General features: G+C 52.6%; 1 protein-coding gene across 6 annotated transcripts; it reads left to right on the forward strand.

Moving 5' to 3' along the window:
* Positions 1 to 774: 774 nt before the first annotated feature.
* Gramd1a (GRAM domain containing 1A) lies at positions 775 to 22,942 on the forward strand. 6 transcript variants are annotated; one of them, XM_008827979.3, is made up of 22 exons: positions 877 to 1,038; positions 3,164 to 3,332; positions 6,258 to 6,489; positions 8,647 to 8,863; positions 8,951 to 8,971; positions 9,381 to 9,465; positions 9,588 to 9,691; positions 9,773 to 9,868; positions 10,572 to 10,652; positions 12,199 to 12,311; positions 12,452 to 12,602; positions 13,041 to 13,239; positions 13,899 to 14,042; positions 15,812 to 15,930; positions 16,015 to 16,157; positions 17,845 to 17,948; positions 18,031 to 18,204; positions 18,289 to 18,376; positions 19,108 to 19,119; positions 19,452 to 19,559; positions 19,644 to 19,764; positions 22,472 to 22,942. In XM_008827979.3, exons 3-22 carry the CDS (start codon positions 6,470 to 6,472, stop codon positions 22,565 to 22,567), a joined length of 2,196 nt encoding a protein of 731 aa, XP_008826201.1. In that variant the 5' UTR covers positions 877 to 1,038; positions 3,164 to 3,332; positions 6,258 to 6,469; the 3' UTR covers positions 22,568 to 22,942. The 6 variants fall into 6 exon arrangements, with proteins under 6 accessions (XP_008826202.1, XP_008826205.1, XP_008826201.1 ...); XM_008827981.2 differs by lacking the exon at positions 19,108 to 19,119 and having other exon boundaries at positions 878 to 1,038; XM_008827984.3 differs by lacking the exon at positions 6,258 to 6,489 and having other exon boundaries at positions 878 to 1,038.
* The last annotated feature ends 3,493 nt before the right edge of the window (positions 22,943 to 26,435 follow it).

Genomic DNA, 26,435 nt, shown 5'->3' on the forward strand with positions numbered 1-26,435 from the left:
GTAGGGAGAAACCCCTGAGCTGGGTGCCTGTGTCCCTGTATTCTCCCGCAAGGACACGTCTCACCCTTGCAGAGGTGGGCGCAGAGTTGGCATCAGAACAAGAGCCCTCTCTGCAGTGCAGGATCACATCCCACCATGAGGCTGGGTGGTTTCTCATTATCCAGACCACTGAGGAGCCCTATCCCTGTGCTGTTCTGGGGAAAACCTGTTTAGGACTCAGTGCAATCCCTAGGCCTGGGGGACTTGCCCAAACTCACAGCACAACTAAGAACCCGGTTTGGGGGGTGGAGTTGGAGTCTGACTTGGTCCACAGGCCTGAGCTGGGGAAGTCCCCTTCTCCCCCCCCCCCCCCACGGCAAAGCTTCTTGGCAGGAAGTGAAGCTTGGAGACTGGGTGGTCGGAGGAGGATGAGCCCTTCCACCCATTAGCTGTGCCCTCCCCCCCCATACTGGGTTTTCCCAGCATCAGCATAACACCCACCTCCACCCCACCTTTCAGGTTCCTCCCCCGACACTTTTCTAGGTCCTAAGGGAGAGGCCCAGCGTGCTTAGACTTGTTTTGTCTGTTTGCTTGCTTGTTTGTTTTGAAGGCAGGGTCTCAGTCTGTACCCCAGTGTGGCCTGGACATTATATAGCCCAGGCTGGCTTCGAACTCGGGGCAGTCCCTCCTCAGCCGTCCCGGTGCTGGGATGCCAGGCGTGCGCCATCACCTCGGGCCCAGGCTGCTTGGTTTTACCACAGTTTGTCTCTGTCCGTCGTTCCATCCAGATCTCCCAGCCGCTCTTCCCCAACCACCTAGGCCGCGGCGGCGCTCTGCGCGCGGGTCCCCCTCCCGGCGGGGGCGGCGCCGTGACGCGCGGGGCGGGGGCAGGAAGGGGGTGTCGCTGACGCCGCGGCGGCCTCCGGCGGCTCCGGCCTTTTGTGCGGCCGGTGGGGTCGGGTGGGGGCGGCGGGCCGAGGCAGGCGAGGCCTGGGAGGCCCAGCTCAGAGCAGCCGGCCCGGCCCTACCCTGTGGCCCCGGCGCCGCATCCATGTTCGAGTAAGCAGCGGTCCGCGGGGTGGGGGACGCGATCCGGGCCAGGAAGGGGGGTGGGACCGAGGTCCCGGAGCTCGTGCATGTGGGGGTGTCCCCGATGGGGACCGGGATTGGCGACCCGGGGCGTGGGGGGCGCGCGGCGTGCAGCCCGGCGGCGAGGCCCGAGGACCCGGCGCCACTGAGGGCCGGATGCGGGGGGGTGGGAGGCCTGGATCGCCCCTGCCGGGGAGCCCCGATATGACCGTACGGATCCACTGATGGAAGGACAACCGCGAGCAGCCCCCGCAGCCCCGTAGCCCCTGCAGCCCTTGGGTTCGTGGTCCCCATCTGCAGCCATCCCCGTTTGTCATGGTGGCTGGGGGAGGGGGCTTCCATGAGCCTCAGCTCCCGGGGGGAGAGGGGGTTGGGGGTCGTGTGTGCTCCGGCCTGACCCCCCCCCACTCGTGCCCAGCCCCCTGTGCGCGGGTGTTTCCGCCTTTGATTGTGTCTTGAAAGTGTCTGAGCTTTGCGTGGAGCGCGTATGTGTAACAGCTGGAATCCTTTGGAGCCCTGTTCGTTGTGTCGTTGACCACAAATTCCGTCCTTGTGTTCCCATCGGTTACCTGTGTGCCTGATGGCCACCGAGTCGCCTGCGTCTGGGACTGTTGGATTGCTGCTAGGGACCCACCGAGGTTGTGTATGTGATGGGTCTCAGTTCCTCTGTGGCTTCCATGTGCAAATACACAAATATGTGCTTGTGCCTCGTTGTCATTTTGGAGTGTGTTGATGGCTTGGGGTTCCTGATGTACAGCAGCCAAGGTCTTCCTTGACCGGCTGTGCTTGTAATTTGCCATGAATTCCATCTGTGGCTCCCAGGGTCCCTGTGAATTACCACTGTGAGTCCCCATTGTGACTGTACTGTGTATGCCTTTGGCTGGGGCTCAGGGTATCCAGCCATGACTGTCTGTGCTGCTGTGTGCCTGTCCTCCTCTGAAACAGTTGTTCAGCTTGTGGGCAAATAAATGTAAATTGTGTGTTCATTTGTAACACTGTTGTATGCCTGGGACTTTGTGGGTGGCTGTCATTTACCTCTGGTTCCATCTGTGGGAAAGTTCTTGTGTGTATCCATTTGTAACATTGTTGTGCGTGCCCTGTTGTGTGTTTATACTGCCCAGATCCTTTGTGGCTTTGTGTGTGGAAGACAGAGACCCCTTGTGGTTCTCTCTGGGCAGAAGACCCTCCCTCTTGAGACCTTGGGTGTGACCTTGGCTCTGTTGGTTATTTAGAGATAACTGGCATTTTCCCACTGTTCCAGGCCAGTTTGTGAAGCCTGCCCCATGTAACACTTTTGTATCTGGCCACAGTGTGGTCGAGGCATGTCTACGTCCTCCTGGTGCCAAATTATTCCTGAGTCCTCCATGGCTGTGGGGAATGTTGGGATCTCTCTCAAAACCACAGTTACTGATGCTCACATTCTTTGCCTCTTGGAAACTGGCCTTTGCCTTATCTTCCCTGCCTAATAAACACCCAGAGGTTAGAGACAGTTGGGATGTGTAGATTGACCAGATGACTTAATCTACCTTAGCGTTGTAGGCCTGGGTCACTGGGTTTTGTTTTTTCTTTTTTGGCCTTCATTGCTTGACTAAAATTTTTCTGTTTTAGCTCTGTGTGTGAATTTCATTTATTTGGGACTTTCTGTGGTTCTCTGTGTTTCTGTGACTCTGGGTGGCTCTGTACGTGCACACACATGCAGAGTTGTGTGTATGTACGGAATGTTTCTGGCACTTTGTGTATGACCATAGCCCATTTGTACTGCTATGATTATATGTATTTGAAATTGGGGGGGGGTCCTGTATGTGACTATAGCATATTTGTGACACTGCTTTGTGTCTAGGTGTTGTATAACTTTCCTGGGATTTTTGTTTATGAGTGTAGCATACTTGTAACACTGTGGTTGGTCATGTGTTTTTGACACTATTTATGTGTGTGTGTGTGAGAGAGAGAGAGAGAGAGAGAGAGGGAGAGGAGAGTGAGAGAGAGGAGAGAGAGCAGACAGGCAGCCTTCTGCACCTGCAAGCATATGACATGTGTGCCACAAGCCAGCTTTCTCTTTACAGCACACCTGTGTGTGTTCCCTTCCCTTCTCCAGAGGCAGTTTGTGGGGACCAGGAAGCCTGGGCATCTGTGGAAGTGACAACATCATTCTCTTCCGAGTCCCCGCCCCATAACGGTCCTCTCCCCACTCTGACCCCTCCCATTACTCTGCCACCACTGATTGGATGGTATTGGTACTTCCTCTTTGTGGTAAGAACTAAGAGGTGAGCCTGGCCTGTCTCTGTCTCCAGCCTGCCTTCAAGTAGACCTCCCCACCCCTTGCTGAACAGGATAGGCCTGAGGTGAGAAGAGGCCACAGGGAGAGTGGGTCACCCTCTCCCCAGAGCCATTCCCTCTGGCCTGGGTCCTCAGGCCTGCATTGTGAGCCTGTATCCTGCCACCCTTCCCAGCCCCCTGCTCTTTCTCAGACCTGCCAAGCTCTGTCCTGGCCCTGAACTTGATGTTCTTGAGTCTAGCTCTGCCTTCTCTTTGCCAGCTCTGTTCTTTGTCCTCACTTGGCCTCAGCAAGCCTTACCCAGCTAGACTTTTACAGTCTCACTGAGGAAACCCCCTTAGTGCCCACTTGCCCTATCCTGTGTCTCCAGGGTCCTCAGACTTCAATGTGCAGCAAAATTGGGGGGGGGGGTGATGTGAGAGGAGATGAGTCCCAGAATCTGCCTTGGGTTTTTGTTTCTTTTTTCTTTTTTCTGCAGTCCTGGGGGTGGAATCCAGGGCCTTACACCTGCTAGGCTAGCTTGCTACCTCTGAGCCACACCCCCAGCCCCTCACTAGTGGATTTTAAGCTAACCTCATCACTGAGCTACACATCCCCAGCTCTGGGTTTAAGACAGAATCTTACTATACAGTCCAGGCTGGTCTGGCACTCATAATCCTCCTGCCTTGAACTCCCTAGAACTGTATTAACAGGTATGCCCCACCATCTCTGGTTGGACTCTGCATTTTGAGCAAGCTCTGGTGCTACTGGTGGTACTGGGCTGGGGGTCATGCTGAGCTTTGTAGCAATGGCCAGTGTCTGAGGCCATTGTCCTAATTTTTGTTGTTTCTTTCTGATGGTCTGGGTGCCCAGCTAAGGCAGCAGATCCCTGTGGGCAGAGAGTTGGTATCTGTGTTGCTCTGTGTCCCCAACTTGCCAGCTACTGGGTAGGTGTTCCACATATGTTTAGAGAGTGACAGCAAGGCCTGAAACACCAGCTGAGCTCCCTGCTGGGGTCATTGTAGCATCTTGGACAGAGGTGGCTAGGACTGTGGTGGCAGAGCTGTGACTCCATTTCTGTCTCTTCTGCAGCCCCTCACATGGCACCTTCTCCATGCCTTGATGTCTTACATTTAACTTTGCCTTTGAGAAGCCCTAGGGAGTGGGAACACTGGGGGAAACTGAGGCTAGGGAGGCTAGACCAGGCCACATAGGAAGGAAGTGGCAGTTCTGAGACTGGAGACCTTTGAGTTCAAGTGTGGTTGAATCCAGGTTCCAGGAAGGAGCAAGTGAACCTGATCTCAGTCCACTGTAGTGTGCTGTGCACCCGCCACTCACTAGCTGATGGGGAGGAGGGTGGGAATCCAAGGCTGCTGACAGATGCTGTGGAGAGAGAGCAGAGGAGGGAGACTAGCAAGGGGCTGTGGGATTTCAGTAGAACATCAAGATGTGTCCATAGAGCACTGGATGAGAGGCCCTGGGACATCTACTGGGGGGAAGAGCTTTTGGGACAGAGAGAAGAGTCAGGGTAAAAGCCAGAAGAGAGAGAGTGCAGCATGCAGAGATGGGATGGGGGTTTTCCTGGAGTGAGGTGGAGTGGGGCAGCCTTGGAGCCTGGAAGACCCTGACCCACCTAAGTGAGAACGGGTTGTAGGTGGGGACAGAGTGGTTCCAAGACCAGTGCCCAGAAACCAGGGAAGAGGCACTGGGTTGTCCCAGCAGAGAGCAGAAATGGCCCAAGGCCCTGTTTATTTCCTTTATTAACATATTTTATTACACGAATTCACTTTATAAGTATTATGTGAACACTTCCCTTGTACCCCATCTCGAGCAGGTCTCAAGCCGTACAGGGTTACTAAGCCCCAAGACTTGTCCCCAGGGAGCCCACAGAACTGTCATCAGAGAGTGACAGGCCAGAGGAGTCACAGCTGGACTGATTGCTATCCCAGCAGGGTATGGGGACCTGCAGAAGGGAGGGGGCAAACCAGAGACTTGCAGTGTGCCTAAGAATTTGCAGAGCCAGCCAGGCCTGGGAGTGCAGGCCTGTGATCCCAGCGAGCATGGATTTTTCAGTGATTCTTTGCTGTGGTTACAAAAGCAAGGCAACAAAAGAAAAAAATAGACAAATGGGGCTTCGAGAGATGACTCACAGGTTAAGAGCACTGGCTGCTCTTGCAGAGGACCCGGGTTCGATTCCCAGCACCCACATGGCGGTTATGAACCATCCTTAACTCCAGTTCCAGGGGAATCTGAAGCCCTCTTCTGACCTCTGTAGCATTGCACGACACAGGTACGCTCACATACATGCAGGCAATACAGTCGTACACATAAAATAAAGATAATAAATAAAATATTTTTTAAAAAGCTGAATGTAATAGCACATGCCTTTAATCCTAGCTCTCAGGAAACAGAGGCAGGCAGATTTCTGTGCCTATGAGGCCAGCCTGGTCTACATTATAAGTTCCAGGCAGGCTAGTCGGGGCTACACAATGGGATCCTGCCTTTAAAAAAAATGTTTATCAAAACCACCAGCCAGGTGTGAAGGTGCAGGCCTGTTGTCCCAGGTGTCACTCAGGAGGCTGAGGCAGGATGTTCAAAAGTCCAAGGCCAGCCTGGGTTATAGATTGAGCCCGAACAACTTATTGAGAAACCCTGTCTCAAAATAAAAAGTAAAAGGAAGACTGGGGTGTGGCTCAGTGGTAGAGCACCTGCCTAGAATCCCCCAGTGAGGGGCTGGGGTGTGGCTCAGTGGTAGAGCACCTGCCTAGAATCCCCCAGTGAGGGGCTGGGGTGTGGCTCAGTGGTAGAGCACCTGCCTAGAATCCCCCAGTGAGGGGCTGGGGTGTGACTCAGTGGTAAACTGTCAGTGTAGCATTACATGAGGCAGTTAGTTCAACTTCCAGCTCAGCAAAAAAAATTTAAAAAAAATTTACAGGGCAAAGAAGAGTAAGAGCGGTATGGACAGAGGAACTGATGACGTGGGCAGAGCTGGCAGGGAGGAAAGGAGAACAAGGAAGAAAGAGCGTTCCTGCAGGAGGCAATTCAACACGCACCCGGAATAGACATGTGTCCCTCATCGGGTTGGAAGGAATCCTTCTCTGAGAGAAAAACAGGCTGTGCCTCTGTCTCGGAGCCTCAGTTCCCTCCATGAAACTGAACCAGCACGGGTATATAAGTATTGTTTGAGGAATGATAAAATTAATCACTCAGAGTGCTTGACATAATCCTGATAAGGAGTCAGCAGTGAATGTCCCTTTCAAGTTCCTGCCTCTCACCCCCACTGCCCTTACTGCAGTTGGTGTTTGCACAGTCACCAGAATGTTCTGTTTGTTTAATGTCCACCTCCAGCAGGAGGATAATTCACCAATCCAGGAGCCATCTCTGCTGGTCTCTGCTGGTGCCCCAGTCAGTTTGGGGCCATTCGTTAAGTGCCGGGTGTTTACTGAACATTAATAATGTGTCCTGTCTCCTGTTCAGGTGCTAGAGATATAGTTAGCAACCAAGATCTCCCCAAGTTCACAGTCTGGGGCAGGCAATAAACAAACTGAGTAAATGGAGCAGAGTGAGTGTAGCTAGCCTGGGTGTGTGATGAGGGAGGGAGAGCCCTGGGAATGAACAAGACAGAGTCCTTATGCTGAGGCTGTGAATGGGTTTTCTGGCCAGGTTCTGGCCGGAGGGAATCACAAGACCAGAGAGGCCTTGATGTGGGAATGGAGTTGAGAAGCTTAAGGAACAGGAGGCTGGAATGGCTGGGACAACCAGGAGACACAAGAGGTCAAGGAGAGCCAAGGACTTGGTGACATCAAAGTGAGAACTTGGTTTTTACTTGAAGTAAGGTGCAGCCAGGGCTGACTCAGGGGTCACCAGCTCCTCCCGGCTGCTGGTGGGGACAGACTGTAGGGGCAGTGACAGGAGTGGAGACCAAAAGAAACTTCCATGACTTCTCTGTGGACAGGAATAGAGGCTGGAACAAGAAGTGAGAATATTGGTCATAGTGGCACACCTTTGATCTGGGCACTCAAGAGGTAGAGGCAGGTGGGTCACTGTGAGTTAAGGCCAGCTTAGTCTGCATAGTGAGTTTCAGGATACACAGAGCTACATGGTGAGACTCGGTCTCAAAAAGAGAAGAAAAAATGAAAGTAGATTTTGGAGGTGTGTCAGACAGATTAGAAATGAGAGTAAGGGAAGGAGACCTTACGAAAGACCTTAAGTGCAGGGGCTGGAGAGATGGCTCAGTGGTTAAGAGCACATACTACTCTTGAAGAGGACCTGGGTTCAGTTCCCAGCACCCACATTGGGCAGCCCTCTCCTGGCCTCCTTAGGCACTGCACTCGTGGTGCAACATAAACTCACACAGGCACACATACTCACAAATTTAAAAAAATTTGAATCTTTTTAGGAAAAGAAAGGTGCTTAGGTTTCTATTGTTAGTATCTGAGTGGAAAGTCACTTGTCAGTAAATGTCTGTTGTATAACTAAATTAGTAAGTTAATGTTTTCAAAATATCAGGTGGCAAATGGCTTAGCAGATAAAAGCACTTGCCGTGTAAGCCTAATGACCCGAGTTCAATTCCTAGAACCCATGGAGGGCGAGAACCACTCCTGAACGTTGTCTACCTCCACATGAATGGGGCACACATGCGCTCTCATTCTCTCTCTCTCTCTCTCTCTCTCTCACACACACACACAGACACACACACATTAATAATAATACAGTGATTTAAAAAATAAAATAGGTGTTGTTGAGTGCTCACTGTGCACATGGCTGTATTAGAAACACTTAACGTGTATTGATTCTTTTAACCCTCAAAACAACCAGATAAGGATGTGAGTTATAATTCCCTGGGTTACAGGGTTACAGATGAAGCAACAGAGGCACAAGAGTATTAGGGGACCTACTCTGGGATTACAGCAAGGAAGTGGATGGAAGGACGGGGGAGCAGATGTATAGATGGATGGATAGGTAGATGGATAAGTGGTTAGACGAATAGATGAGTGACCTTGGTACTATGTGACTTTGGATGGATGGATAGATGCATTGATAGAGAAGTTACACATAGACACAGACGCACACAAATACACACACACAGACACAAAATGGGTGAATGGATGAAAGGATGACTGGGTTGGCAAACAGATGAATGGATAGATACATTGATAGGCAAGTAAATGGGTGGATGACTGAGTTGGCAGATGGATGATTAGATGGATGGATGGTGGTTAGATGGACCCACTCGCTGATGGATGGGCCTTCAAAACCAGGCTCACCCCCCACCCTCAACCTGCTTCCCCCATACCCATTTCCCTTTTCCTCTCTCTCCCCAGCACCACACCCCACTCTGGCCGGAGCTCACCAAGCAGCTCCCCCTCTCTGCGAAAGCGGCTGCAGCTCTTGCCCCCTAGCCGGCCCCCTCCTGCCCCTGAGCCAGAACCAGGCACCATGGTAGAGAAGGGATCTGATAGCTCTTCAGAGAAGGGTGGGGTGCCTGGGACCCCCAGCACCCAGAGCCTGGGTAGCCGGAACTTCATCCGCAACAGTAAGGTGGGTACAAGCCCAGGTGAAGTGGGAAGATAGTGAGGTGTGTACAAGACACAAGGGCTGGCCCTGATTCCTCTCTTTCTCTTGCAGAAGATGCAGAGCTGGTACAGTGTAAGTATCTAAGCATGGGGCTTGCTAAAGGGATGGAGGGAAAGGGCCTCAGGTTGGAGTGGTCAAGGGGGGTAGGATAATATTTACAGACTGCACATGAGATGCTGCTGTTTATGTGCTGTGTGATCTTGGGTAAGTCACTTAACCTATCCGGGCCTTCTCTCTTCCTTAAGGAACAGAAGCCCAATCTTGCAAGGCTGTAGGAAACATTTAATACCAGTTGGTGATGCTGGTGGTAGTACCTGACATATAAGTAAATGGCAGATGTCCTTATGGTGACGTTTTTGTTATAAACCAAGAGATGTGAGGGACTGAGACGACTGGGGGAGGGGGATCTGAAAGCTTTGTGGGGCCAAATAGGGGGAGGAGTCCCCACTTCCTTCAGTGCTTATGTCCCAAACCTCCCTAGATGCTGAGCCCCACATATAAACAGCGCAACGAGGACTTCCGGAAACTGTTCAGTAAACTCCCCGAGGCCGAGCGCCTCATCGTGGGTGAGTCCCCAGCCCCATCCTTGTCCTGCAGCCCCACCTCTGCCCTCCTTCCTGTGGAAGGCCTGTGGGCTGACTAGCCAGTGCATGACTCGGATGTCTCTCTCTCCCTTGGCCACTCTCAGATTACTCCTGCGCCCTGCAGAGGGAGATCCTCCTGCAAGGCCGCCTCTACCTCTCTGAAAACTGGATATGTTTCTATAGCAACATCTTCCGCTGGGAGACCACGGTGAGCCATGGCAGGTCTTGGAGGTGCCCCAGGGTGGGCAGTGCCCCCCCCAGCTTCTTCTCACACACGTGCTGTCCTTAGATTTCCATCCAGTTGAAGGAAGTGACCTGTCTAAAGAAGGAAAAGACGGCCAAGTTGATCCCCAATGCCATCCAGATCTGCACAGAGAGTGAGAAGGTGAGTGGGAACCCAATTAGTTGGGGCACATGGGCTGGGATTTCAGCCAGGTCCCCCACTCACCTTGCCAAGCTCTTCAGAGCAGAACCCCATTTCTCTGTTTATTCTGTTTACTCTTCTAACCCTTACAGTGGCCAAATCCCCCTCTCTGTCTCCTCCCCTCACAGGGACAAAAGTAACAAAAGTAATCCTGAAATTTTCCATGTATCCAGTGACCCAGATGTCCTCACCTTGCAAAAGTCCCTCTGCATCTCCATTCTGTCCTCTTGAGTGGTTTTCAGTGTGTGCTGGGATTCGAACCCAGGGCTTTGTGCATGCTGGGCAAACATCACCACTAAGCTACATCCCTAGATCTAGTGTTGGGATTAAAGGTGTACACCACCGTACCTGTCAACTGTCCTCAATTATTGCTTCCTGTCTGTTTGATTGAAAAGTAGCTATGTTACTTGGGTGGCTTGACAGGAAGCAGGAAGGATGGGGGAAGACTTCCCAGCCCACTTCCCTTGTGTTTTGTTGGCCAAAAGCTGGATGAGTTGGCCGTCACTATCAATAAAGAGGACTGGGAAAATGCTCTGGGCTGAGCTGCTGCAGCCCCAACCTGTGTCTCCTGCCTGGACCTGAGGGACCAGCTCCCCCACTGCGATGGCTGTAGGGCGTCCCTGTGCCAGCCTCCATCCTCAGCCCTCACCCTGTCTCCTTGCAGCATTTCTTCACCTCCTTTGGGGCCCGGGACCGCTGCTTTCTCCTCATCTTCCGCCTCTGGCAGAATGCGCTACTGGAAAAGGTGGGTATGGATGCAGCTGGGGTGAAGGCTGGGGTGCACCAGGGAGGACCCAGGATTCAGAGAAGCAGGGAGAACTCTTAGGCCTTCTCCCTGGGCACCAGGCCTTGTATATCTGTGACTTCTCCACTGGTCCCACCAGGGGCAGCCAAGGGTTCTAGAGCCGAGAGTCTCTGCTAAAGGAGAGCACAGATGGTGTAGACCAGCTGTCATGTAATCCTAGTGCTAGGGAAGGTTTCCACATGGGTTCTGCTAGCAGGGAGAGAGTGACACAGATGGTGAGCAGTCATCACACCTGTCCACCAACACTGCTGACACCCCTCAGACACTTGAGACCCATCACCCAGATCTGCTCTGTGTCCTGCCCTCTTGGGGGCATTCAGCCCCCAAGGCAGCTCCACACATGAGCATCTTCAGAATCAAGATGGCCTGTAGCCCCCATTCAGGAGCCTGAGAGAGAGCCAGCAGCCACAGGATGAGGGCAGAAGGACAAAACACTGGCCCTGGAGGCTGGAAAGATGGTTTAGAGATTAAGAGCACTGACTGCTCTTGTAGAGGAGCCAGGTTCAGTTCCCAGCACCCACATAGCACTAACAATCATCTGTAACTCCAGGTCCAGGGAATTTGATGCCCTCTTCTGGCCTTCTTAGGCATTGCACAGCACGGGTGCACTTACATACATGCAGGCAATATACTCACACACACACACAACTAAAACAGAAACGCTGACCCTGTCGTTCCAGCCGATGGCCAACAGCTGTGGCATAGGATCAGTCATTGGACCCCATCTCTCAAATGTAGACTGTTTTTACTTCAGATCTTCCAGGGTGGTGGCAGACTGGGCTTAGTAACTCCAGGTGTCTCAGGGTGGGTGGCTCAGACCAGCCTGGGCTCCCATATCAGCACTGCTACCTCAGCTGGACGACTGTAGATGGGCTGCTGTGCAGGCCTGTATGTCCTTGTCTTGAAATGGTGATGGGGTTACATTAATGCCTTTATGGAACTGTTTCAAAGACCCGTGAGTTAGCACATGCACAGAACTTGGAAGAAGGCCAGCAGACACCACTGCCTCACTGTTATTATTAGGTTTGGTTTTTTGTTTGTTTGTTTTTTCTCAGCGTCATTGTCATCCATCCAGTTTGTGGGCAGTCAGAAAACTCAGGGCTGCGGAGGATAGCTTGTAGGGGATGATGGAGGCAGGACAGCCTAAGGGGCAAGAACCTGGACTCTTCTGGAGTCTAGCAGGCCTTGAATCCCAGAGTTGCTTGTGTGACCTTGAGCACATGACTTCCCCTTCCTAAATCTCCAGATCCTTCTCAGTAAAATAAGAAGCTTCGCTAACCAGAGCATTAAGGATGTGGGAGGTCTGAGGTGTGGCCTGCAGGCCATAGGGCCCATGCTCTCTGTAGAGGCTCCCTAGAGCTCAGAGTTAGCAAGATGGGTGGGCTCTGGCATAGGGAGCCATTCTGCCCCCTTGTGGAAGTCACAGGAACTGCTGGGAGAGGGCTGAAGGGAACCAAGAGTCCAACCCCACATCTCTCCTTCCCAGACACTGAGTCCCAGGGAGCTCTGGCACCTGGTTCATCAGTGCTACGGCTCAGAGCTGGGTCTCACCAGTGAGGACGAAGACTATGTCTGCCCCTTGCAGCTGAATGGTCTGGGGTGAGTCTGAGATGGAGAGGGGCTCTGAGGCCCTGAGGGCTGCAATGCAGATCTCCTGAAGTACTTGGGAGGACAGAAGTTTGCAAAGCATCAGGGAAAGGAGTCAGAGTGCCATTCCACTCCCTCCCTTGCCCTTTCAGGAGTCCCAAAGAGGTAGGAGATGTGATCGCACTCAGTGACATCACCCCCTCGGGGGCAGCCGACCACAGTCAAGAGCCGAGCCCTGTGGGTTCCAGGCGTGGTCGAGTTACCCCCAACCTCTCCCGAGCCAGCAGTGATGCAGACCATGGGGTGAGCAAAGGGGTGCTTATGGGGAAGGACAGAACCATTGGAGATGGAGCTGGTGTGGGGAGTGAGAAAGAGCAACAGAAAGGGTAGGGTAGGATGGGCAAATTGATGAAATGGGAACAGGTGGAGGGGCGAAAGCAGACAAGGAAAATAGATAAAGAGGGAAAGAGGTTGCAAAGTGGGAGTGAGGCGAAAGGGCCAGAGGTGGATGGAGGGGAGGCAGACAAGTGGTGCAAGCATCCAACGTAAGCCCTCACCGCTGGGTGGCCCTGAGGCCCCTATCAGATTAACCTGGAGCCCTAGATATTTATGCTTTGTCCCCAGAGCTGGTACCCAAGGCCTAGACAGTTTATCAAACTCTTGTGGCCAGAGTCCACCCACAGGGAGCCTTTGGTCTGGTCGTCAAGGTGAGGCAACACTGGATGGAGCCCCTCTTTGTAGGCAGAGGAAGACAAGGAGGAACAGACGGACAGCCAGCTGGATGCCTCTTCTAGTCAGACGGTGACCCCAGTCACAGAACCTCCAAGTACAGAACCTGCCCCAGCAGATGGGCCCACCTCTCTGGGCCCCTTGGATCTGCTTCCAAGAGAGGAGCTGTTGACCGATACGAGTAACTCCTCTTCATCCACAGGAGAGGAAGGTGAGGCAGGTGGACCCTGGTCCATTCACCTTGGTTACACACAAGTCAGGACAAGTGAGAAGGGACACGTTGGTGCACAAGGGGGCTATGCAATGGGTGGCCAGGGATGGTGTTGAACAGTGTGCCCTGAGCACTACATGGAAGGCTGTGTGACCAGAAAAGGAAGACTATGAAAACAGTTCATTCATTTTCTCTGTACTAATTTTCCAGAAGGTTTTATTCTTGTGGGCACAGAGACAGAGCCTCAGGCCTGGTTAACAGACGGAACACTTTTCCCACTCACTACAGCAAACAGCTGAGGGTTGACTGTGATTGGTCCGACTTGCCAAATGAACTCATCTTTGAACCAATGTCTGTATCTGATTGGCCTGATTTGGGTCACACACATGCCTCTGGACCAGTCGCACGTTCAATCCTGTAATGACTTGATTCCAGTTGACTACAGGTGTGCTCCACAGAGCACCATCATGGCCACTCTGATTGGCTAGGCTGGGGCACGTGCCCACCTTGAGCCAGTCCTGTGTGGCAGGAAGGTCTGAGTTGTGCTGCAGGGTCCTAGGTGTCTCTGGTCCAGGAAATTGAGTTTGTCCTTCCACAGGGGAGGGCCTGGGAGTGGGGAGGGGTGGCACCCTGGTGATGTGGACCTGTCCTTTTCTCAGGTGACCTGGCCGCCCTGCTTCCCGACCTCTCTGGCCGGCTCCTCATCAACTCTGTCTTCCACGTGGGAGCCGAGCGTCTTCAGCAAATGCTCTTCTCTGACTCGCCCTTCCTCCAGGGTTTCCTGCAACAGTGCAAGTTCACAGGTCAGGGGGCAAGACCAAGGAGGTGGAGGCTCACACCCCTCGTGAGCATCTGCCAGAGCCTCATGCTAGCTGAGTGGCCCTGGACAGGCTTCTAAATCTCTCTATGCCTTAGTCTTCGCCTGTAAATCAGGATGTGCTTGTAGTACCGGCGTAACCATGAGAACGAAATGAATTAATACTAGGAAAGAGCCTCCAACATCAGGAGTAGCAAGAGTCGAATTGATGCAAGTTAATGATCCAGTGTGTGGTGCCTGTCTCAGACTCTCCTGGAGTACTAGGGAGCAATGGAATGTCTCAGGCAGATGAGAGAGGCCTGAGATTTGTTTTAACCAAAGGGCTGGGATTTATTTTAACCAAATGTTATTTCTGGATGAAATGTGGAATTTAAGGAAGTCTCCTGGGCATAGAAGCAAAGACAGAACCAGGCACAATGCTTAGGAGACTAAAGACAGTTGAAGTGGGGCTGGGAGTATGACTTAGCAATGAAGGGCCTTACCATCAGCCTGTCTGAGTTCTATCCCCCAGAACCCAAAAGGTGGCAAGAGAGGTCCTCTGACCACACATGCACCTTGGCACCCCCCACCCCAAATAAACATACTGAAAAAATTTTAAAGGGCTAGAGAGATTGTTCCTCTTAGAGAGGATAGAACTCAGTTCCTAGCACCTGCGTGGCAGCTCACAACTGCCTGTAACTCCAACTCTGGGGGATCTGATGCCTCTGGCCTCAGCAAGCACCTACATTCGCATGCATGTGTACACACACACACGCGCACACACACACACACACACACACACACACAATTTAGAATAGATCTAAAACTTTTTTTTTTTTTTTTTTGGTCTTTTTGAGACAGGGTCTCCCTGTAGCCCCAGCTGTCCTGGAACTCACTATGTAGACCAGGCTGGCCTTAAACTCACGGAGATCCACCTGCCTCTGCCTCCCGAGTGCTGGGATTAAAGGTGTGTGCCACCACACCCGGCACTCTAAAACTATTTTTTAAATGTAAGAAATTGGACACTGTGGTGCACACTTCTGATTCCACCACTAGAAGCACAAAGACAGGTGGACTCCTGGAGCTTGCTGGCCAGCTTACCTACCCCAACTGGAGATTACCAAGCCAATGGAACCCTGTCTCGGAAAAGCAAGGCAGCTGGTGCCTGAAAAGGACTGATACTCAAGGTGGTCCTCAGGCCTCCACACGCATGCTCCCATGTGTACCCACACATGCAGCTGTACTCACAGGGACATACACATGCATGCATACCCATGCACATACACACACAAAGAAGACCGTGGAGCTACTAGGGAGGACAAGGCCCAGGGCTCCACTGGGATCCTGAAGGGTGGTAAGATAGGGACCCAGTGGTTCAGATGCAGGGCAACATTGAAGCCAGTGTGGGACCAGGTAGGTGTGAGGGCACAGGACACCTCTGGGGAGAGATACCCCCTCGGTTTTGGATCTTTCATCTGATGCTCAGAGTAGACAGGCCTGGTACAGAGGGGAAACTGAGGCTTTGAGTAGACAGGGATGGCCCCAGGAGGGGTCACTAATGTTGGAGCAGAAGCATCCAGCTGTCCCTATCAATATCTAAAAGTTTCAGCTTCTAAAAGGAAGATGGGGCTGGCAGCACAGTGCGGGGACACACAGGGTGGGGGTGGAACACTTGGGGACAAGTCCCCAAAGAATTGAAACACTCCAGAAGGCTGAGGCTCCTACAGCCTGGCAGCAAAGCAAGATCTAGTGCGCTTCTCGTTCTCTCTCCCCTAGATGTGACCTTGAGCCCCTGGAGCAGTGACAGCAAATGCCACCAGCGCAGAGTCCTGACCTACACCATTCCCATCAACAACCCTCTGGGCCCCAAGAGCGCCTCCGTGGTGGAGACACAGGTGGGCGGGGTTGAGGTGGCTGGGTGGCTGGGGTGGCTGAGTGAGGCCACTCTAACTTCCCTCCTGCCCCATCTGCCCTTGCAGACTCTGTTCCGACGGGGCCCACAGGCTGGTGGATGTGTGGTGGACTCTGAGGTGCTCACACAAGGCATCCCGTACCAGGACTACTTCTACACTGCCCACCGCTACTGTATCCTGGGCCTGGCCCGGAACAAGGCCCGGCTTCGGTGAGTTTGACTGCACCTTTTCCCTACCCCACGTCAGCAGCTAGGGCTGTGTCCCACCCTGGCAGGAAACAGGGTAGCTCCTTGGGATCACCATTGGTAGAGGTTGTTGTGAACCTAAGAGTTGTGTGAAGATGAACATAGTTCATGTGTTCGCATGTTTATTGAGCATCTAACGTGTGCCTGGCCTATTCCAGGCTTTGGGGACAAAAATCTCTCTTAGAGAACTGAGACGCTAGTGGAGAATTGGCCGGTGAAATAAATGATTATTTATGGAATGTTCTTTAATGATGAGGACTTTGGAGAAAAGCACATAAGGCTGAAGAGTGGGGCGGGGGGCAGGGAGTTGTACCCCAAATATGCTGATTGGGAGAGGGTCTTCTGAGAGAAATATTTACTAAGAACCTGAGGGAGGGGAGAGATGTACATTTGGAATGACCAGGGCAAAGGCCCTAAGGCAGGAGCCTGGGAACAGCTTGAGTAGGTAAGTAGGAGGTGATCCATGCATTGGATCTTCATGGCTTCATGGCCATGGTGTGGACTTGACCTTCAGCTACCCTGAAGTACAGCCAGAGCAGAGCTCTGATCCCACAGGGCCCTGACTCAACACAGATAGCCTTCCTCTGGCTGCAGATAGGGGTGGACAATGGGAATATACCAAGAATGGGCCACTCTGCTGTCTAGTGGGAGAGGTAGAGGACTGGGCCAGCATGAGGGACAATAGTTGGATTCTGGATGGACTTATATAGATGGAGAGTCAGACCTGCAACTCAGCACTCAGGAGGCTGGGGCAGGAGAATCCCAAGTTCAAGGGTATAGAATGAGTTCAAGGTTACCCTAACTTAGCAAGATCCTATCTTAAAATGAAAAGTGAAAAGGGGGCTGGTGATATAACTCAGTGGTAGAGCACTTGCTTAGAATCTCCCATCAAGGGGCTGGGGGCATGGTTCAGTGGTAGAGCACCTGCCTGGAATCCGCCAGTGAAGGGCTAGGGGTGTGGCTCAGTGGTAGAGAACTTGTCTAGAATCTACCATTGAGGGCTGGGGGCATGGCTCAGTGGTAGAGCACCTGCCTGGAATCCACCAGTGAAGGGCTAGGGGTGTGGCTCAGTGGTAGAGAACTTGTCTAGAATCTACCATTGAGGGCTGGGGGCATGGCTCAGTGGTAGAGCACCTGCCTGGAATCCACCAGTGAAGGGCTAGGGGTGTGGCTCAGTGGTAGAGAACTTGTCTAGAATCTACCATTGAGGGCTGGGGGCATGGCTCAGTGGTAGAGCACCTGCCTGGAATCCACCACTGAAGGGCTAGGGGTGTAGCTCAGTGGTAGAGCACCTGGTTAGCGTATATGAGACCCTAACTAGGTTTGATCTTTAGCCAAAAAATAAAAATGATTAGGGTTCAGCAGCCAGATGAGGGAGAAGTTTAGTGGGTTTGGCAAGGCCGAGTGTGTGGAGATGATTGGCCATGTGTGAGTGGAGACCGTGCTTGTGCAGACTCACCAATAAAGTGGGCACGAGGTCCAAGGCTGAGTGAGCCAGCAAGTCGGGGACCAGGGGACCAGGGAAGTCCTGAGGTAGGGTGCACTACTGTTTGTCAGTGACAAAGACCGCTCTTTAAATGGTGAAAGAGGCCAACTGAAGCTTGTATAGTCCCTCAGACGTGACCCAGGTCTCCTCTTGTCCCCACCCCAGTGTGTCCTCAGAGATCCGCTACCGAAAGCAGCCGTGGAGCCTCGTGAAGTCCCTCATTGAGAAGAACTCATGGAGCGGCATTGAAGATTATTTCCACCATCTGGGTAGGGGACCAAAGGCTGGCGGGGCAAGTGGGGCTGTGGACCGGCTGGGTTCAGACATTCTGAGCTGTCACTTGTTCTGCAGAGCGAGAGCTCACCAAGGCCGAGAAGTTGTCCCTGGAGGAAGGAGGGAAGGATGCTCGGGGGTTACTGTCAGGCCTGCGGAGGCGGAAGCGGCCCCTGAGCTGGAGGGGCCACGGAGAAGGGCCTCAGCACCCGGACCCAGACCCCTGTACCCGGACTGGCATGCACACCTCAGGTGGGTTACGTCAAGGTAGACGGAGGAGCTAGGGGAGGTGATCCCTGGGTTCCACTTGTCTCACTCCCCATTGCTGTCCAACAGGCTCCCTCAGCTCCCGCTTCTCAGAACCGTCCATAGACCAGGGCCCTGGGGCAGGCATCCCCAATGCCCTGGTTCTCATCAGCATTGTGTGAGTAAGATCTGCACGTTGGATGTGTGACTGGGGCAAGTGCTTGGTCTCTCTGGGCCTCTGCTTTTGTGGGAGTACACACTCAACTCAGAGCAAGGATTGCACATGATGGTGTTTGAGTTATGTCTGGTAGATTCCCTGTGTGCTCAATTTGTCATAGAGAAGTCTTTCCCTGGGCCATGGGAAGCCAAAGGGGAGAACTTTCTGGAAGAAGAGGCAATGTAGAATTAGCCATGCAAAAGAAGTCAGGTCATTTATGCATTTTACCTCACTTGAGTTTTTTTGCACGCAGTCCTGATCTGGGTGATGCTGGGGACACAGCAGTGACCCACAGCCCTGCGGGAGTTGGGGGATGGTGGAGAGCTGTCACCAGACCAGAGGGATGGGGCTGGGATGGGAGGCTGCCATGGAGGCCAGGGCAGCTAAGGCTATGAAGCCAAGGATGCCTGAGCTGATACTGGGTGGGCCTTAGAAGGAACACCAAACAGGCATTTGAAAGCTGTAACATGTGGAAGGCAGGACACTGAAGAAGAGCGAGCATCCCCTAGCCTAGAGCCAATCTAGGCCACATGCTCAGCCTCTTGGGGGTCTCAGTTAACCAAGATCAGCATCCAAGAGAGGCTGTGTGGTCCATCAGGCTTAGAGCTAGCAGCCCTGGGTGGAAAGGGTTGGGCACCAGCACAGCCTGGACGGTTCTCATGTCTCTTGTCTCCCCTTTGGTGCCTCCACAGGATCTGTGTGAGGTAGGGTCCTGCATTCATCCCCTGCTTGCCCCTCCCTGTGTCTTACCTCATCCCCCTGTAGCATCTTTTTCCTTGATCCATGTCCCTGGCTGCTCCAGGGAAAGTAGCCTGGTGTGGCCAGCAAGCATGTGGGCTTGGCACAGGTCAGGGTGTAAACTCTGACTTTTCTGCTTATGGGTTGTCTGATCCTAGGCATGTCAGTCACCCCCTCTGAGATGGTACCCTTTAAAGTATGATTATGCCAGTTGGGGGTTGTGGTCTCAAGCTCAGTGCCCAATTTGAGGGAGCATCAGGATTCCAGGACCCTTGACCTCTGCCTCTTCTGTCCCCAGCCTTATTGTCCTCATCGCCCTCAATGCCCTCCTTTTTTACCGCCTCTGGTCTCTGGAGAGGACAGCTCACACCTTTGAGTCCTGGCATAGCCTGGCTCTGGCCAAGGGGTGAGTGGAGGGTGTGGAGGGGCAGGGGAAGTTGGGGTCAGGATAGGGAGGCCAGGGCCCCACTCAGGCTCTGCTTTTCCACAGCAAGTTCCCCCAGACGGCCACGGAGTGGGCAGAGATCCTGGCTCTGCAGAAGCAGTTTCACAGTGTCGAGGTGCACAAGTGGAGGCAGATCCTGCGGGCGTCTGTGGAGCTCCTAGATGAGGTACGGGTCGACATAGCCAAGGGGCTGTAGGATCTTGATTCCAGATGCTTCCCCATTCTGGGCCTGTTTCCTCCACTGTAAAATGAAGATGCCATTTCCAGTTCCCACCTCACAGGCTTGCTAGGGAAACCCACGGAATGGAAGAAAAAACTTATTCACATCCTGCAGAAATGTCCTTTAGGCATGGCTGGATCTAGTTGCTCACAGTAGTAAGAATGCCGTCTTTTCACTGTGTTGGTCCTCAGTTGGTATTTTGGGGACCTGCAGAGGACGGAACTCACTATCATTGGCTGCTGGGATCATATGCCCACCCTTTCCCCAACCAGTCAAATGACCAGGGCTGGGGTGAATTTGGGCCCCATTTTTCTCTGTTCCCTTAGGTCTAAAGGCTGCTGGCAGGAGAGTGGCTCTCCAAAAGGCATTTGGGTTTCATTTCCAAAAAGGGGATTGATCCAGCCACACTGGGTAGTTTGGATGCCCAGGGTCAAAGTCTGCTGTGTGACCTTATGCAAGTCATTTGAGCCTTGGCTGGATCTTCTGCACAGCAGAGCAATGTGACCTCTATGAACCATAAAGCACACTAAGGCTTGGAATAGTGCCGAGCACACAGTAAACACTTCCTCTGTGCTTGCTGTTTGTGAGCCTCACACAGGCATACAGCAGGTGCTCAATGAATGTGCTGTCGCCATATAGTGTTGTCCTTGGGTCCCAGAGAACTCCAGTCAGCAGCTGTGGTGGATTAAGGAAAATGGTGGGTGCTGGGGTGAGTGTCTAAGATAGGGAGGAAGATGGGAAAATAAGGAAGAGACAGTTGTCTGGGACACTGAGGGCTTCAGGATGGAGCTGCAGGTAATGGGAAAATTGTGTCTAGTGGGGCTGGGGAATTGGGTCAGCTGTGGAGTGCTTGCCTAAAATCTACCAGTGAGGGGCTTGGGGTGTGGTTCAGTGGTAGAGCACCTGCCTAGAATCCCCCAGTGAGGGGCTGGGGTGTGGCTCAGTGGTAAAGCACCTGCCTAGAATCCCCCAGTGAGGGCCTGGGGTTGTAGCTCAGTGGTAGAGCACCTGTCTAAAATCTACCAGTGAAGGGCTGGGGGTGTGGCTCAGTGGTAAAACACCTGCCTAGAATCCCCCAGTGAGGGGCTGGGGTATGGCTCAGGAATAGCTCACAAAGCCCTGGGTTCTATCTCTAGTACTAGAAAACAAAATTTTCCATCCCTAGCACTGGAGAAAATAGAACTCCTGTCCATGAGACCCTTCCACAATGCAGAGGCCCATTTTTAGGGGCCAAGTTACCCCCTAAAATCAGGCTCCCAGGGAGATGCTCCACTGAACAAGGTGTGCAGGGCAGGCAGGGTGGAGAAGGAATTGAGACTGGGGCTCCTCACTTAGAATGGAGCAGGACTCCCCCATCCTGAGTTCAAGTTTCATTATTTCTCTCTCCTTCAGATTGCCAAGGGTACCAAGTCACTGTCACACACTAATTATAACAAGAGCACTTGTTAGCAGAACCAGACTGTTCTGCCCCTACCCACAGATGACTGACTGCCCAGTCCTCTAGCCAACCTTGCAGCAGGATGCTCTTATGTGTTAGTTACTTTCACTGTGACCAAAGTATGTGGCAGACACAAGGGAGATGTGTCAGCTACTTGTCTCCTCACTGTGACAATACCTGACAGCAGCAACTGAGGGAAGGGTTTACTTTGGCTCTCAACTTAACAGAATATAGTCCACTGTGGCAGCTGGGCCAGCTCTTCCCTTGTCTCCCACAACTTATGGTGTCTTGCTCTGTCTTGCTCACGCTGGATCCAGATCAGGAAGTAGAGAGACAGGAAGAAAGACCAAGCACTATAACTCACATGCCCCCCCTCCCCAATGGTCTAGTCCACTTCCTAGACTCTTATTTCCCGAAGGTTCCACAACCTTGCAAAACTACGCCACCAGCTGGTGACCAAGTGTTCAAGCACACAAACCCATGGGGGACATTTCCCATTCAAACCATAAAAGGAGGAAAAATTTAATAGGTTCATGATGTGTTGTCCATCATGGTGGGGGAAGGCAGGGTGGGGTCGCAAGCCCAGCCCTGGGAGCCTGAGGAGGAGGCTGTTCATATAGCAACAGACCAGGAAGTAGAACTGAAGTCCAGTGTGACTCTCAAAGACCTCCTAGTAACCAACTTCAGCCAGCCAGTCCCCACTCTTTAAAAGTTCCACTGCCTCCCAAATAGCACCACCAGGTGGGGACCAGGCAGTCAGTACAACAGCCTGTTGGGACATTTCAGATTTAAGTCATAACATCCTGTCGCCCATCTTATGGTTAGGTAAGAGATGCACAGCATCCTGGAGTTCAAGGCCAAGAACTTGTCCAACGTCATAACTAATGTACCCCATGTAATTACTGCAGGCCAGGTTCTAGCATCCCTCAAATCCCCAGCATATGCCCAGAAGCAAGGAAATTACGACCTATACTTCATGCAGTGAGGCAGGCCCCAGGCAGTGAAAGGTTTTACCTACTGTTAGTAATAGCAGAGCCAGGATTTGAACCTGGACCATCTGGGTTCCAGGACAGCACTTTGAGAAGTTAAAAGGCGATGGGGGCAGGCGATGTGGCTGTGGGTGGCATGGGTGGCCTTGCTCGCCTCCCCCCTGTCCACTTACTCACCTCCCCCCTGCCCACTTACTCGCCTCCTCCTGCCCACTCCCACCTGCAGATGAAGTTCTCGCTGGAGAAGCTGCATCGGGGAATCACCATCCCGGACCCTCCTTTTGACACTCAGCAACAGACCGATGATGACAGCTTCTCCTGAAGAACCCTGGCCGCACAGCCATACCCTCAAATGGACAGAAGGACACACAGAATCCCAGTGGCCACTGCTGGCACAGTGTGAGCGCCACCAGGAACCTCCTGCCTGCCCCTCCCAGTGGCCCTGCCAAGAGCCACCCAAACATGGGGACCATAAGAACTGAGATGCACTTTAGACCTATGTGTGTGCGAGTCCAGCTGCCACCCTCTGCCTGGCCAGGGAACTGGCCTGGCCTTTGGCAGGCTCCCCCACTAACTTATTTTGCCCAGCTGAGGTTGTGGGGGGCACCCCCTGGGGTGCACGAGACCCTCAGCTTTGGGTTTAATGTATTATATTTATTTGGGGATGTCAGAGCTCCAATAAAGGGTTGGAAATGGCTATGGCTGTGGTTGTGCCTTTGGGGCTCTGGGGGCAGGTGGGGGCTTCTCATCCCATTCCTCCTGGTGGTCAGGAACAGCTGCCCATTTTCTGAGGCTGCAGGTACTGAAGTCCCATCCCGGACCCTACACACACCTCTGATACCTGAGTAGCGTGGCTCCTGGTACCACCCTGTACTCATCCCCTCCCTCCCAGCAGCCCTGTGATGGGGCACAGCAACATGTGGAGGGGGGGAACTACTATGGAAGAGATTTGAAGAGTTAAGCCAGGCATGGTTTTAAAAAAAAGAGTTGGCCGGGCGTGGTGGCACACGCCTTTAATCCCAGCACTCGGGAGGCAGAGGCAGACGGATCTCTGTGAGTTCAAGGCCAGCCTGGTCTACATAGTAAGTTCCAGGACAGCTAGGGGTATGGGGAGATCCTGTCTCAAAAAGACCGAAAAAAAAAAAAAAAAGAGTTAATATATGTGGCCTTTTTACCTGTTTTTTGGTTTTTTGAGGCAGCGTCTCATTATGTAGCCCTGGCTGGCCTGGAATTCACTGTGTAGACCATCTCAGGCTGGCCTCCAACTCACAGAAATCTGCCTGTCTCTGCCTCCTCAGTGCTGGTATTAAAGTCATGCACCACCATACCTGGCCATGGCTTTTTTGGTATTTGGGACTTAACCTTAGGCCTAGCACTTGCTAAGCAAGTGCTCTACCACTGAGCTACATTCAATCTGTCCTTTTTTATTCTTATTAAGAGACAAAATGTCACTAAATTGCCCAGGCTGGCCTTGAACTCACTCTGTAAGTCTGAGTAGGCCTTCATCTTGCCATCTTACTGCCTCAGCCTCCTAAGGAGCTGAGATGACAGGTTTATACCTTCAGGCTTAGCACATGTGACTCCTTCTAATAGGATTTGGAATGAAATACTCCAAAACTTTTATACTTTTGACACTGAAGAAGAATTGGAAGGAAAAATGTAACTCGTGTAGGGAAAACTGAGTACGAACCAAGCTCTAGTATTTCTTTCATCCCATGACAAAAACACCCTCAAGGCCGGAGGAGGTCCCTGCAGAGGGAACTTTGGCAGATCAAGTGGAGACTGGAGGGATTGGACAGAAGGAATGTCCTAAAATTAAAGGGCAGAGCTAGCCCCTCCTTCCCTCCAGCTGTATGATCACAGCCAGTTACTGAGGCTGCAGCTCAGTTTTCATACCTGTGAATTGGGCATAAGGATAACACCTTGAAGCAAGAATTAAATGAGGGGACTGGAGAGATGGCTCAGGGGTTAAGAGCACTGGCTGCTCTTGCAGAGGACCTGAGTTTGGTTCCCAGCACCCATATGACTCCTAACAATCATCTATAACCCACAGACCCAGGGGATCTGATGCCCTTTTCTGGCCTCTGTGGGCAATGCATGCATGTGGTGGACTTACATACATGTAGACAAAACATACACACACACATTAAATAAATAAATATAGTTTTTAAAGGAATTAAGCGAATTCACAGGCATGAAGGGCTGTTACGACCACCAATTTTGTAGGGCTTTGAGAAGGCACCCTTGTCTATTGCTAAAGCCTGTCCTCAAAGTGCCCCACCCCCCACCCCCTAGCAGCGCCACCAGAACAGCAAGAGGGTTATTTTTCATACAGGGAATTTCACAGCTCAGGAGTTGCTGGCGTAAAACCCCAGACCACAAAGGTGTCTGGTGTCCCTGGCTCCCTGCCGCTGTGCCCTGGACCTACCCCCATTCAGTTTTCATACCTGTGAATTGGGCATAAGGATAACACCTTGAAGCAAGAATTAAATGAGGGGACTGGAGAGATGGCTCAGGGGTTAAGAGCACTGGCTGCTCTTGCAGAGGACCTGAGTTTGGTTCCCAGCACCCATATGACTCCTAACAATCATCTATAACCCACAGACCCAGGGGATCTGATGCCCTTTTCTGGCCTCTGTGGGCAATGCATGCATGTGGTGGACTTACATACATGTAGACAAAACATACACACACACATTAAATAAATAAATATAGTTTTTAAAGGAATTAAGCGAATTCACAGGCATGAAGGGCTGTTACGACCACCAATTTTGTAGGGCTTTGAGAAGGCACCCTTGTCTATTGCTAAAGCCTGTCCTCAAAGTGCCCCACCCCCCACCCCCTAGCAGCGCCACCAGAACAGCAAGAGGGTTATTTTTCATACAGGGAATTTCACAGCTCAGGAGTTGCTGGCGTAAAACCCCAGACCACAAAGGTGTCTGGTGTCCCTGGCTCCCTGCCGCTGTGCCCTGGACCTACCCCCATTCTGGCTTCTCTGGGACCTTCCTCCAACCAGTCCCACCCCCTGCCAAGAGTCTCCCTCTCCTATCCTGGTCTTCATGGCCCAGAGCCCTGGGCTGGGTCAGGCAGAGGTCAAGGTGGTGGGAACCCTGTGGACAGTGACCTCACCCTAGGGGATTTTATACTCCAGAGTTAGGACTAGAGCCAATGAACAGATAAACTGTTACAGAATATAAACCAGGTGTAGTGGTCCATGCCAGCGCTCCAGAGGCTGAGGCAGGAGGATCACCAGGTAGAGGTCAGCCTGAGCTACATAGTGAGATCCTGTCTCTACAAAAGGAAATGAAGGGGCTGGTGAGATGGCTCAGCAGGTAAGGGTGCTTGCCACCAAGTATGAGGATGGGAGTTCGATTCTTAGGATCCACATGATGGAAGAGGAGAACTGACACCCAGGAGTTGTCCTCTGACCTCTATATATGTGCCTTGCTATGTGTGTTCGTGTGTATGTGTGCATACAGACATGAAATAATAAAAATAAAACCTCATAATGTTAAGTAGCAACATCTGCTGTATGCAGGAACAAAGATGGTCCAATGTGCACGGAGAGATGCAGATTACCTGGAATGGACACATGGTGAGGATGACTTTGGAGCCCCGGCTTCAGGAGAGGGAGTGACGGGGGGCGGGGGACGGACGACGGGACAGTGGAGTGGGAGGAGAGCTGGGTGGATGACGTCAGAGACGCAGCGAGGAGTCTCGGGAATGGCCCTTCGTAAACCCTGCACCTCCGACTCCAGAGCGGATGGACAGACGCCAGAGTGCCCTATTCTGCTTGGATGGGGTCTGGAGGATTTATGCAGCCCTAGCCGGACCCCTCCACCCTGCCATTGTCCTCTTAGTGATCTCCAGGCCATCTCATAGCTGTCGGGAGCAGGTCCTTCAGATGTCCCAGCCCTATCTCCCAAGAACTCTCAGTAAGATTCACCTTCAGACTTAGGAAGACCGGTAGCCTATTCCTCAAACTGTCCTCAAGTCCTCTTGGATGGCTGGGGATGACCTTAATCAGACTCGGAAAAGGAAAGTGTCCCCCCTCCCCAAGAGTCTGGCGAGGTCAGAGTCACCCAGACCAGGCACCCGGTGCGCAGAAGCGGCGGAGCCACCAGGTCCCGGAGTTACCGAGTTACCGGAGAGGCAGGTGCCCGGGCACCTCCCGGGCCGCTGCGGCAAAG

The sequence above is a fragment of the Nannospalax galili genome, unplaced genomic scaffold (genome assembly GCF_000622305.1).
Source record: "Nannospalax galili isolate Female #2095 unplaced genomic scaffold, S.galili_v1.0 scaffold833, whole genome shotgun sequence".
Classification (NCBI taxonomy): domain Eukaryota; kingdom Metazoa; phylum Chordata; class Mammalia; order Rodentia; family Spalacidae; genus Nannospalax; species Nannospalax galili.